Source organism: Loxodonta africana, chromosome 17 (genome assembly GCF_030014295.1).
Source record: "Loxodonta africana isolate mLoxAfr1 chromosome 17, mLoxAfr1.hap2, whole genome shotgun sequence".
Taxonomy (NCBI): Eukaryota; Metazoa; Chordata; class Mammalia; order Proboscidea; family Elephantidae; genus Loxodonta; species Loxodonta africana.
This window is the reverse complement of record NC_087358.1, coordinates 72559997-72574294: the sequence shown is the minus strand read 5'-3', so window position 1 is coordinate 72574294 and position 14298 is coordinate 72559997. Positions and strand designations below refer to the sequence as shown.

Genomic DNA, 14298 nt, shown 5'->3' with positions numbered 1-14298 from the left:
ATGAGGAAATGCTCATAATCATTAGCCATTAGAGAAATGCAACTCAAAACTACAATGAGATTCCATCTCACTCCAACAAGACTAGCATTAATTCCAAAACACAAAGTAATAAATGTTGGAGAGGTTGTGGAGAGACTGGAACACTTATACACTGCTGGTGGGAATGTCAAATGGTACAACCACTTTGGAAATTGATTGGGCGAGTCCTTAAAAATCTAGAAATAGAACTACCATACAATCCAGCAATTCCACTCCTTGGAATATAACCTAGAGAAGTAACAGCCTTTACACAAACAGATATATGCACACCCATGTTCACTGAAGCACTGTGTTTACAATAGCAAAAAGATGGAAGCATCAAAGCTGCCCATCACTGTGTGAATGGATAAAGTATGGTGTATTCACACAATGGAATACTACACATTGATAAAGAACAATAATGAATCCATGAAACATTTCATAACATGGAGGAACCTGGAAGGCATTATGCTGAGTGAAATTAGTCAGTTGCAAAAGGACGAATATTGTATAAGACCACTGTATTAAGAACTGAAGAAACAGTTTAAACAGAGAAGAAAATATTCTTTGATGGTTATGAGATGGTGGAGGGAGTGGGGTGTTCACTAATTAGATAGTAAAAAACCAAAACCAAACCCAGTGCCGTTGAGTTGATTCCAACTCATAGCGACCCTATAGGACAGAGTAGAACTGCCCCGTAGAGTTTCCAAGGAGCACCCGCCGGATTTGAACTGCCAAGCCTTCGGTTAGGAGCTGCAGCACCTGACCACTACGCCACCAGGGTTTCCATTTAGATAGTAGATAAGGTTTGTTTTAGGTGAAGGGAAAGAGAACACACAATACAGGAGCAGTCAACACAACTGGACTAAACCAAAAGCAAAGAAGTTTCCTGAATAAACTGAACGCTTCAAAGGCCAGCGGAGCAGAGGCAGGCGTTTGGGGACCTTGGTTTCAGGGGACATCTAAGTCAATTGGCATAATAAAACCTATTAAGAAAACATTCTGCATCCCACTTTGGAGAGTGGCAACTGGGGTCTTAAACACTAACAAGCAGCCATCTAAGATGCATCGACTGGTCTCAACCCACCTGGAGTAAGGAAGCATGAAGAACACCAAAGACACAAGGTAACTATGAGCCTAATCCAGAGACTACAGCAGCCTGAGACCAGAACTAGATGTAGGTGGTACCCAGCCACAACCAATGACTGCCCTGACAGGGAACACAATAGAGAACCCCTGAGGGAGCAGGAGAGCAGAAGGATGCAGACCTCAAACTCTCGTTAAAAGACCAGACTTAATGGTCAGACTGGGACTAGAAGGACCCCGGAGGTCATGGTCCCCAGACCTTCTGTTAGTCCAAGACAGGAACCATTCCTGGGGCCTACTCTTCAGTCACGGATTGGACTGGAATCTGGGACGGAAAATGATACCGGTGAAGAACGGGCTTCTTGGATCAAGTGGACACAGGAGACTGTGTTGGTATCTCCTGTCTGGAGGCGGGATGAGAGGGCAGAGGGGGCCAGAAGCTGCCCGAATGGACACGAGGAGAGAGAGTAGAGGGAAGGACAGTGTTGTCTCATTAGGGGGAGAGCAACTAGGAGTATATAGCAAGGTATGTATAAATTTTTGTATGAGAGACTGACTTGATTTGTAAACTTTCAATTAAAGCACAGTTTAAAAAAAAAGAAACAGCCAAAAAAAAAAAAATGTGCAGCTTTGAAGCACAATGACTATCTGGATATGGCTGTTCTCCTGTGGCACAAACACTGCAAACCCATCTGTCCCCTGCCTGTCCTGTCCTCCTCAGTCCCGGCAACGGAAGGGTCATCTGATCAGCTGTCTTGACCCCACTTCCACATTGCCAGGGGTGCATCAGAAGGAAAAGGATGGAGGGAGAGCTGCAAAGGCAAGAGAGAAAAAGGCAGGATCAAAAACTACATAAAAGAAGGACGGGAGAAATTTGTTCAGAATTTAAGAAATATCTACTGATAAAAACTGATTGGCCAAGCTTGACCAATGACAAGAAAACAAATCTAATCTCCCTATTCAAAACCAAAAGTGCACAGAGAATGCTCCTTAGAAGCAAGAATTGCAAGCCTTTGTCTCGTGTACTTTGGACATGTTATCAGGAGGGACCAGTCCCTGGAGTAGGACATCATGCTCGGTAAAGCAGAGAGTCAGCGAAAAAGAGGAACACTTCAGTGAGATGGATTGACACAGTGCCTGCAACAATGAGTTCAGATAGCAACAATCGTGAGGATGGCACAAGATCCTCACGTATATGGGGTTACATATGGGATCGATATGGGCTGGAGCTGACTCGTGGCACTTAACAACAACAAAGGTGGTGCAAACAGTTTGTGCTCTACTGTTGGTGGTTCAAACTCACCCAACGGCGCCATGAAAGAAAAGGCCTGGCGATCTGCTTCCATTAAAATTACAGCCAATATTATAAACCCTATGAAACAGTTCTACTCTATAACACATTGGGTCACTGTAAGTTGGAATCAACTCAACAGCGATTACCAACAACAATTTTATAAGCTTTAGACCATACAAAACCTGGATCCACCCTGGCCATTTTCTTAAGTCTTATGACAATCTTACCAGAGTAACAGAATCACCGGGGTTCTAAATCTGCATGAATTTAATACTCCTTATTCCCTTTTTTGCTGTCACCAGAAGATCCAATGGCCTCTTGCTCTGCATATAACTACACAGAGAACAGATATAAATAACAGAGCTATCACGCCTCACGGAGCACTTTACTAGGCAAACTGGGGGCTTCATTGGGATAAATGGGAGCCCTGCAAGTTGAAAGGATAGGATCACACCCCCTTAAGGGGACAGAGAGGGAAAGACATTATGTTAGAAAAGAGGCTGAGCTGGAGGGAAGAGAGCAAGCAAACCCTGGAGGTCAGTTTGGGGAACATCCAAGATCTTGGCAGCTGAAAGTTGGCTAGTCGAAGTCAATATGGTGCATTGGTCAGGCATATATGGAAAGAGTGTTGGGTTATAAGCAAAATCCTGGAGGTTGTTCCCACTCCTCATTAGGTTAGCCAGGAAGATGATGAGTCTGCAAGGTAGGAGGATAGAAAAGGGTAAGATGCTCAGGCTCTGCCCTCTTAGGAACCAACCTTACAGTCAGTGGAAGGAGGTGGGATCATTGTTCCATACTTTCACAGGAAGGGCAAACAGAAGTGGAGTGGCTCTTTTCGACTCATAGAGTGATCATATGTTCTGATTTGTCCAGTAGAGTCCCAATTTATGCCTGGTGTCCCAGTGAATGAGGCATGGCGCCACCTTTCATTCTCAAAAGTGTCTTGGTTTGGCCAACAAATTAAGTGGTTGCCCTGGGGTGGGGGCGGGGGGGAACAAACCTGTTATCATCAAATCAATTCGGACTCTTGGCAGCCCTACATGTTACAGAGTAGAACTGCTCCATGTGGTTTTCTTAGCTCTAATCTTTATGGAAGCAGATCACCAGGCCTTTCTTCCACGCAAAATTTTTTTTTTTTTTATCACTGGGTGGGTTCAAAACACCAACCGCTAAGTTAGTAGTAAAGAGTAAACTGTTTGTGCCACCTAAGGACCCTAAAACTAATCTTTCTTTTAGAGATGACAATATCCTAGGTATAGCTGCGTACAACCCCAGTTATCTGTGATATTTTAAATTAGGGTACACATCGTGTATCAACGTGGAGACAACCATTCTGTACTTTTGAAAAGTTAGTCACGAGGTCTTGTGTAAGCAATAACAGTACATTATTTTTCATCTGCAGGCTACATACATGAGGTTGTTGGACAGCTGAGATGAAGTTATTTATCAACCAGTTTTAAAACCTGGCAGCTCCTCCTTACCCCTCTCTTGGTGAAGACAAGCTTCTTCTTATCATTTAAAGTTCAAAGACACGAGACAGCAGAAAGCCACCCATTTGTCAAGTGTTCATATGACTTGGCAGCAATGGCCGTTTGTTCCCGACTCTGTCTGACATTTGTTTGGTGCATAGGAGATGAGCTCTGAGATGCACACTCTGCCGTTACACAGAAGAGAAAATACAGACTCCGCGCACCATTCAGTTCCTTTTTAAATACCTCACCGAGGCCGTTCAGGTTTCTTAAGAAGATCCAACAGAAAAAAAGGGGGATGAGATTATCACTGTGATGCTCATGCGATCCCGTGTGCTACACAGGTCCCACTTCATTTCTGTAGACTTCGGCCATTAGACTATGTTCAGACCCCCATTCCCTCCTGTCTGATCACCAGGGAATCTGTGTTGGAAGCACTTGCTATGACACAAACACAATGGGTGCAAGACAAATCCACAGAACTGTCAAGTTATAGGCCGCTTCCAGGAATGCTCGTTTCAGTAATAATTATATGCCTACCTCTCCCAAAATATTACCACTGCCACCAAAGTGATCTGGCTTTGAAGCTCTCCACTCCTTCAAAAACTGCAGGGGCAAACCAAGAAGGCTAGAGCCAGGCATGCACTATGAAAATAATTCCCAAGGAACAGCTTCCTCTAAGTATGACTTTTTGGAAAAGCTAGAGGGGGTGTGTCGGTGGGCTGGCCTTCAGAGACCATAAAAGATAAAACCTCTGGTCTTTCAGGGCTGCCCCCATCAAAGCTACGTTTCGTGCAATGGTCTCTATACCAAGGAAGAAGCTGATGGAAACCTTCAGATTCAGAGGTGACTCAGAGTCACAAAGACCAGCAACATTTACAGATGGAGCTAATGGCTTCGACTACCTGGGAAGCAGGAAAATCTAGGAGGGTGGAAAGACCAGGCCTGATTGGGATGCGGATAGCAGCTGGTTTCAGGAGAAGAGGCACCCGCCACCCATGGTCATCAAACTGACAGCAGAGGGAACCCCAGCCATTCCCGGTTCTCCCCACCTCTCCCACAGTGGCAAGATGCCACCATTCAGTCAGCAGACTGGCCTCTGGCACAGAGCAAGGGTCCTGGAGAAGGACTCAGGAGAGCCAACAGTCTTTGCCTCTGAATTCCTGTTGCCTGTTGGACGGATCATTTGACTTCTCTGAGTCCTGGTTTCTTGATCTGCAAAATGGGGATAATAAAGCTTGCCTTACCTACTTCCCTGGGTGGTGCAGTTAAGTGCTATGCTACTAAATGAAAGGCTGGAGGTTAGAATTCACCCAGAGGCACCTTGGAAAAATGGCCTGGTGATCTACTTCCATCAGACCTACATACAGTACAGTCAAAGAGACCACACCAGTGGCTAAGGAAGTCGCTAAGCCTTCTGGATGGAGCACAGCGTCATACTGTTAGCCGATCGCAGCAGCTACGAGCGCTTGTGCTGTCTGTCCTGTACTCTCCCCAAATCCTTCTGGAAAAGCACCCCTGACCCTCTGTCCTCTTCCTCTCCCACCGTGAGCTTCTAGTGCAGCCGGCCCCTCCCTGCACCGTTAACGGCCGCGGGGCTGAATGCAGCTGCCACCACAGTGGAACCAATCAGAAGGTTGTCCTGAAATTTTTCTAACTGGAACTAAGAGAAGAGGGCTAGTCCCCTACAGGGGACATCCGGAGATTTGAAGCTTGGGTGCAGTGGGCAGCCTGTTTTCTATCAATAATCCATTTCAAATATGCACCCCCTACCCTGTGGAGCAAAACTTCCTATTTGTTTTTTTTTTTTTTTTACAATATAAAAAAATACACTCATATATACATCTTCAATGCTCAAAGTAGGACCTGTAGATTCTCTTTATCAATTTTGTTAATATCGCTGGGTGAGTTTCTGTCTTCATCTAAATTAAGAGCAAAAATCCCAGCCCCCGGTTCTCTGTGAGACCAATTTGACCACCTTTCTCTAAGTCTATGCTGAATTTCATGAACAGAACCATACAGTACCCTCATGGAACGCCATGTTTCTGTGGGGTACTCTAGGACATCTCAACATTTGGGAGTGTTTTAGTGATTATTACAGCAAATAAGTAATAATAATACATAATGAAATAAGGCAGAAATAGAAAAATGAGAAAACATTTAAGAACAATGGAATTCATTTTTTGACACACACATCACAAAAAGCTGGGAAAGAAATAGCTCCAAAATTGTTGTTCCTAGGTAAGAGGATTATGGATAAATCTTTTTATATTTTTCTGCATTACTATGTTCAATCCATGCTTGCATTAAAATTATAATGAAATGATTAATTGTGATAAAACATTTTGGTGTTCTAAGAGGGGTCTCTACAGAGTACCAGATACATACTAGCCTGTGTACTAACAGGGAGAAGGCCTGGAAGGAGGAGAGGCTTCCTGGAGGAGGTGACATGAGCTGGGTGGTGCAAGTGGTTTATGCTTGTCTACTAACCTAAAGGTTGGCAGTTCAAACCCAACCAACAGTGCTGTGAAAGAAAGCCCTGGTGATCTGCTCCCATGAAGATTATGGCCAAGAAAACCCTATCAAGCAGTTCTACTCTGTAACATGTGGGATTGCCAGGAGTCAGGATCAATTCAACAAAAACAAGTTTGATTTGGTTTGATTTTTAGTGGAAAAAGTGGAAAAGAGCAGACAGGGTACAAGGCAGATACAAAGTCACAGGAGTTCAAAGAGAGAGAATCTGGGCTGAAGCAAATAGGAATGGCTTGGCTTCTTGGAAACTAAAGCCAAACCTAGTCTTGAAGACAGAGAAGAATCTGGATAGAAGTGGAGGGGCAGGAAAAAGGACAGTGTTAGCAAAGACACTGTGGGAAGAAATGGAATGTGAGACATTTATTCTTTAAATAAATATTTATTGAATATCTACTCTGTCCCAGGCCTGGAGCTAAGAGCTTGGGGTAAAACCAAACCAAAAACCTGTTGCCATCTAGTCAATTCCAACTCATAGCAACCCTATGGGGCAGAGTAGAACTGCCTCATAGTGTCTCCAAGGCTGAATCTTTATGGAAGCAGGCTACCACATCTTTCCCCCTGAGGGGTGGCTGGTGGGCTCCAACTGTTGACCATTCAGTTAGCAGCTGAGTGCTTTAACCACTGCACCACCATAGCGCCTCTGGTATACAACAGGGAACTTAAATGTAACTTGAACCAGCAGATAGCAACCCTGTGAGACCAGTACTGTTCTTCCCACTGTAGAGGTGAGAAAGTTGAGTTTTATAATGAGTAAGCAATTTGCCCAAGGACACAGAGTTACCATAAATGATTAGACTTATAAAATCTAAATGAATAGCATAAATCTATAGCCAAGCTTTAGGGAACACTGATTGGGTGGCTTGTGTCTTACTATATGGTTAAAGACAATGAGAGAACCCATGCAGTGCCTATTCTGCTGTTTAAATAGAAAATTATGAACACTGCTTACTTTCCTTTGATGAATTTCTTTTCTGCCCTGAAGGACAAATATGTAGGAGTCACCAGTTCTTACTTATAAATGTCCCAGATCTTTAGGAACAATTACCGGTAGGACAAAAGTTCAGGCTATGGAAGCTGTCTGACTACACCATCTGGCAACTGATTAAGTCCATCCACTTCAGAATGTGCTCACATAGCTAGGGGAGCAGATCCAGGGGCCATGTGAGAAAGGCCAGGCAGCTTCCCACCAAAAAACGTTTTCATAAAGACAAAGCCAGACCAGACGCAGATCCGTGTGGAAAATGTTAAGCAAGCTCCCTGCTGGAAAGCTGAGACTCCCACATTGCTGACTGCTCGCAGGACACGACTCAGCAAATGAAATATTTTCCAAGAAGCTGAGCACAAGTAGTCAGTGGTTGTCTCTGATCAGCACTTGCATTGGCCAGGTTCCCTAGTGCTAAGTGCTGCTTTGTCCCTTCAGAATACACTCTTCTGGAAGGAAGAGAACTTTCAGCCTACAAAGGCTGTTCCCAAACACCAACACACGTACACACAAAGAGCTTTCACAAGGAACAAAAATATCTCCTGAAATTTGTCTTCTGAGATTAAGGACATGCCCTTAGGGAAGGGAGGGAAAAGATTTTTTTTTTATGGTGATGAAAATAGATCTATAGTAGTTCTTCCTTTGCCATACGCTTTTTTTTTCCCCCCCAAACTAGAAGCATTTCTTTTGGGCTCATAAAAAGGTATATCCACAAGACTATAATCAGAAATAACATTAATATAAATTTTCTCCAACATTAAATAGGAAAATTAGTTTCTCCTTTTAAATTTGATTCCTTTTCTAATCCTTTAATTAGAACATAGTTCTAAAGGATCCATTCATACAATATTTCACCTCCAGTTTTGCACTCCATTTGGAGAAACAAATCTGATATTAGTATTATTTGTGATTATCATTACGTTTCACATAAAAAGCTTGCTACTGTATCGGAAATGGACAGCCCTGTCTAAGGTAGACAGGCCTGGGATTCTCATCTCCCCAAAAGGAACTCATCCTCTACCCCCCAAAAACTGGCCCTTACTTATGGCGTTGTTATTGGTTGCCAGTGAGTCCCATAAATCCCCACTTCGGGCAAACCCACGTGTATAAAGTAGGACCACTCCATAAGGTTTTCAAGGCTTTAACCTTTCGGAAACCAGTCACCAGGCCTATCTTCTGAGGGTATCTCTCGGGTGGGTTTGAACTGCCAACCTTTTTGGCTAGCAGTCAAGTACTTAACTGCACCACCCAGGGACTCCTGCTAGGTGCAGGAAAAAAGATAAAAAACACAGCCCTTCCTAAAATACCTCCTAATGTGTATTTTCATTAAATGAAGGGGAATAATTTTACTGCAGTTGAGGATGCAACCTAAAGGCCACTTTGATCTAATTTAATGGACGCTTTGACCAACCTAGGTGGACCCAAATGAGTTTCTTTACGGTCCTGAGATCATTTCTGTTCTCCTTTTTTTCTCACTTAACATTAAGGTTTCCAAATGTTTTACCATTTCCATGGAGCTGGGCAGGTAATCAGTATTACCCAGGCAAAAGCAATAAACGGAGTCTTACATCCTACACTCTGCGAATGTGTTCCTAGCTCACCTTTCACGCCCGGGGCCGCCTCAACTTAATAAAACTGATGAGCGTACAAAACTTGGACTACAGAAACATGTAAAAAATATTTCTTAAACATTTATTATTAGAAAAGCAAAGAGGAATGGAAACTTCCACCACATTCCAAAGATGTTAATGGCCTCTTATAAGAACTGTAACTTCAAATAGGCTATCATTTCCAGGGCATTTTGGAGAAAACATTTAACACCATCTGAAACTACAAGGAATGCTTACTTTGCTGAAATGGGAAGCAGTCTGTCTCCACCTGCCTATGAAAATCAACGTCCCAAGTCGGAATACCTCACAAGTGTCCCTTCCAAGTTGCAGCTTTTTTTAATCTGCGATATTTGGCTTCTCCAGACAAAATGAAAACTAGAGGGTGAGACCTAAATCTTATTTTTAAACATATCTTCCAAGATAGAACACAGTACTCATGGTTCTAGTTCCAATTGCTATCGAGTTGATTCTGCCCCATGGCAACCCTACACGTTATCAGAATAGAACTGTGTTTCACAAGATTTTCAGTGTTTGATTTTTCAGAAGTATATAGCTAGGCCTTTCTTCCAAGACACCTATGGGTGGACTCCAACCTCCAACCTTTTGATCAGCAGCTTAGTTTATTAATAGCGTGCACCACCCAGGGATTCCCCTTTCTGCTTACGGTAAGCAACTCAATAATGTGAATTAAATGTTGGAAAAAAGTATCATCTCAAGGTTAGGTGATTTTACATTTGTTTCACAGATAAATCTCTTAAAGCTCTGTTGGCCTGTTGGTTAATGTGCTCACTTTTCAGCCTATAGAGTAAGCTCTTCAGATTCCCGAAGTTTTTTAAAACTGAACACAGACTGCCTCCACCAAACAGTTTTGAAAATTTTTATATTAAACTTTGTTTTCTTTAGTAAGGCTGCAACTTCATGGTAGCTATGGTGCTCTCTGCCAAGGGTCTATTCTCCTCCTCTTCAGTGACAACTAGCTGGAATGACTTCCCACCTACTGGAAAAAACAACAAACACATCTGTGAAGACGGCCTCATTCCCTGTGCTTCCGTGTACCCCCTTCACCACGTAAACCCTGGCCCAGCACAGAGAGAGCTAAGCCCGAGGCTGGCCATTCCTGTTCCCAATCCCAGCTCCCAGCTGCTACTCCTCACCGCTGAGGCTCCCAGTGGGGTCCCCGGACCTGCAGCAGCATCCTCTGGCGACTTGGTAGAAATGCACATTCTTGGGCCACCCCAACCTACTGAATCAGAAACTCTGGGTGCGGGGTCCAGCTCCCCAGGTGATTCTGATGCCTTCAAGTTTTTGAGCCACTGATCCAGAGCCAAACCAAAAAAAAAAACAAACCCAGGGCTGTCGAGTCAATTCCGACTCATAGCGACCCTATAGGACAGAGTAGAACTGCCCCATAGAGTTTCCAAGGAGCACCTGGCGGATTTGAACTGCCAGCCCTTTGGTTAGCAGCCATAGCACTTAACCGCTACACCACCGGGGTTTCCTGATCCAGAGCAGCAGCTATCAAAGTGTGTTTGTGGACTTATCCTCAGAGCCTGCAGGTGGCACTGGAGGCCGGCTGGAAGAGCTAGAGGCTAAGGATGCTCCAGTTTGGGCTGTTACAGAACCTGCCTGGATGACCACACAGTTCTTTATTATCAATTCACTAACAGCTGCTCAGCCACCCCCAGAGAGTTAAACGGTTACAGTACAGCTTAGAACAGGAACTGGGCCGAAACCGTTCTCACAGCCCAGCAGTAGATATACTAAGCCTACAATTTTCAGGAATACAATCAATACTTAAATCTTTCGAGGGTTTTAGTGTTTAATACAATGAAGATACAAACACACTTTTAAGAATGATGTCAATATTAAGAAAAAAAAAACAAAATTAAAAACTCAAATTACCCTCAGCTTTTTTGTGTGTCTGTATATTAACAACGCACTTGATTCTGAAAGATTAGAGTCCCATCCTTAAAATCGCATTGCTGTGACGGAAGTGCGAAGGAGGACTCTCCATGTAAAGCAAGTCCTTCACTAGACTGAAGCCAAAACCCTGACCTTCTCAGTAACTATTTTACTCTACAAACATCTCTGGTGAGGCTCTGAAGGAATAGAAAGTCTCATATGCTGCTCAAAAAAACACTAGCTAGTGGGAGTGTAAATTGGAAAACTGTGGCACAACAGTTAAGCGCTCAGCTGCCAACCGAAAGGTCAGGGGTTCAAACCCACCAGCCACACTGGGGAAGAAAAGACCTGGCTATCTGCTCCAGTAAAGATTACAGCCTAGGAAACCCTATGGGGTGGGTCTACTCTGTCACATGGGGTCATTAAGAGTTGGAATAGACTCAATGGCACACAACAACAAACAACTAAAACTAAACATATGAATACCTAAGACCCAGCAACTCCACCCCTGATTATAAACTCTACAGAAATGAGTGCCATGTCTATCTAAAAAAAAAAAAAGCCTCCTAAAAAAGTATTCTTTGAAATGTAATTCATAATAGTTACAAACTGAAAACAATCCAAATGTTCATCTATAGTAGAAGAGATAAATACTATGGATATTCATCAGTGCAATGTACCCAATAAAAAAAAAAAAAAAACCACCGCGACACACCTGGATGAACGTCACAGGCATGGGAACTGAAGAAGCCAGACACACGGGTACATACTGATAGAAACAGGCAAGCCTAATCTCTGGCAAGGGAAGTCAGCATAGAGGTTACTAGAGATATTCAGGGAGGGGGCATGAAGAGCCTGCTGGAAAAATTCTGCGTCTCCACCTGGGATGGTTAAGGGCTGTGTACATATGTAAAAGATGACCGAGCTGCACACTTAAGTTTCGTACATTTTATTGTACGTATAACTCTTTATAAAAGGGGGAAAAATCAAACGTACACACACACAAAATTCTTCACAGACTGCCATGTAACAATTTTCAGTATCCTCGCTATGAGTCGGAAACGACGCGATAGCACTGTTTTTTTTTTTTTTTACCATACAAATCTAGACTACTGGACAACTATATCATCACCAGAAACCCTGGTGGCATAGTGATTAAGAGCTGCGGTCGCTAAACAAAAGGTCGGCACTTCGAATCCACCAGGCGCTCCTTGGAAACTCTATGGGGGCAATTCTACTCTGTCCTATAGGGTTGACTGGACGGCAACGGGTGTTTTTTTTTAATCATCACCAGTGCGTATTTACCGCAAAAACTCCCTGCATTTGCTGAGCTCAATCTCAAAATTAACAGTGAACAACGGATTTTCCTTTTTTCCAGTGTTACGCCACAATCCTATTATCGTATCAAAAGGCCAAACCTTTTTACAGTGTTTGCACCCCTTTTATTTGGCACTTAATGGTCCCTTCTCGTTTGGTCGTCCGTCACTGGTAGCTCATCCTCCCAAGCCAGCTGTCTTGGAGGGCTGGTTATCTTCCTCAAGGAAGAGCCTGGCTCCAGCCTCAGTGGTAAACGGCCTGAATCGCTTTGAACCTCCCTTGTTCTAACCACTACCAGGATCCGGCTTCCCTTACTCCCAAGGGAATTTCTACTGCCTCGCTACCCAACGCTTGTCAGAGGGCATGGACCGTGCTAACAGCGCTATCTTCCAAGGCGACTCCGGGCCTACTGGATCAGTCGGCACCTAAGCCAAATGCCCAGTGGGGCACTTCAAGTTACACCCAAATCGCAAAACCCCAGGCCCTGCAGTGCGCCCTAGGCTTCGCCCCACCCCACCCCCGCGCCCTCCGCAGGCCAGAGCCGATCCCTCTCGCCCACGGGACCCACGAGGATCCGAGCTAGGGACACACTCGGTCCGTGTCCTGCTTTGGGCTTTGGAAACGGCATCCAGCTGTAACATGTGATACAACCCAGTCTCACAGAGCCTCGGCCGCTGCGCATGTGCCGAGCGCAAAGGGGCCGGGGTCGGCGCGCGGTGGGGCAGCGGCTGGGAGCCGAACACTGAGGGCCCGAGGGCGGCCGGGGCGGCGTCATGGGGGCCAGCCGGGCCGAGGCCGGTGCGCGGAGGGGAGGGGGGCCGGGGGGAGTCAAAGGTTGGCTCACGGAGGAGAAGCGGGGCCGTACCGAGCACTGAGACACCGAGGGCCGCGCGCGGAAGGGCGGCGAGACCGGGGCCGAGCGCAGAGCGGCGGGGGCCGGCACGCGGAGCGGAGGGGGTGTGGGCCGAGCGCTGAGGGCCGTGGGTCGGCGCTCGGAGGGGCAGCGGGTCCCGGGCCTGGCGCAGAGGGGGTGCTGCGCCCGCCACAGGTTGGGGCCCGCCAGGTCGTGCGCGGCCCCGCTGGCCGCTCCGCGCGTTCCCGGCCCAGCGGCGTGCGGCCCGAGGCCGGGCTCGGCGCTCCCTTCCCGGCGGGCGTGTTTACCTGGAAGCAGGAACACGTACTGCCGGGCGTGAAGCCCGTCCCCAGAGTCCACGGCGGCGGCCATGCTGCCCGCCGATCCCGGGACACGAGCACCACGCGGGGCGAGCCCCGGAGCCGCGAGCCTCAGCTCTTGGAGCGCGGGGCCGGCTGCGCGCGGGTCCCGACTGAGAACAAGCCGAAAATGGCGGGAGAAGGGTCTATTCCGGGTAGCGCGGCGCGCCAAGGGTCTGGGAGAGCTAGGAAGCGGCCCGCGGTACGAATTTGGTTTCGTTTCCGGGGCTGGTCGGCTGCTGGTGCTCAGCACTTCCCTGGCGTCATTTTTAAGTTTAGCGCCAGGCCGAGGCGGCCGTAGTACCGACGCACTACCAGCCGGCAGGAGGAAGGGGCCGCGATCTCTCCCCTCCGATACTCGGCCAGTGGTAGGTGCTGGCCGCGCGGGGCGGTGACCCGGGGACGCGGCGGCGGCGACGGGCGCGGGCGGGGTCGCCTGGGCCCAGGCCTGGCTGCAGACGCTCGGTCACAACGCCCTACAGCTCCACCCGCGAGGTTCTTGGGGACGCCGAGTGACCCAAAGTGGGAGGGCGTCACGGGGGGCAAGGCCCGGATCCCAGGGTGTGGGCCTGGGGGACGAATGCTGTCCTTATACACCGAGGGGGAAAGCCAGGAGAAGAGTCCATGTTAGGACAGTGGTCGTAACATCTGAGTCCTAGTGAACGCAGACGTGGTAACTAGGATCTCAGTAATTATCAGTTGCATTCTGCTTTAAAGTTAATAGTAGAATATTGTTTGCGCTGTGACTCATAAAACATGTAAGCAGCCCTGAAAGTCTGAATGAATTTGTTTATTATTTTGGAAGATTGAGTGATGAGTTAAAAGTTAAAGGATTTTAAGAGTAATGTTTCAAACGTTAGGATTTTGAGATTTAAG

At 46.3% G+C, this 14298-nt stretch overlaps 1 protein-coding gene across 5 annotated transcripts in view; it reads right to left on the bottom strand.

Annotated features, from left to right (window-relative positions):
- The window catches only part of RNASEH2B (ribonuclease H2 subunit B), a 141231-nt gene extending 127437 nt beyond the window's left edge, over positions 1 to 13794 (bottom strand). The window contains exon 1 of one of the 5 annotated variants that reach the window (XR_010318213.1): positions 13372 to 13793. Coding sequence is in view for 4 of the 5 variants with exons in the window: in XM_064270174.1 (XP_064126244.1) it covers positions 13372 to 13435 (64 nt within the window). In the remaining variant the exon portion in view is untranslated. Of the gene's footprint in view, positions 1 to 13371 lie in introns of all 5 variants that reach the window. The other 4 variants (XM_064270174.1, XM_064270175.1, XM_064270176.1 and 1 more) reach the window with 4 other exon arrangements.
- Between the last annotated feature and the right edge of the window lie 504 nt (positions 13795 to 14298).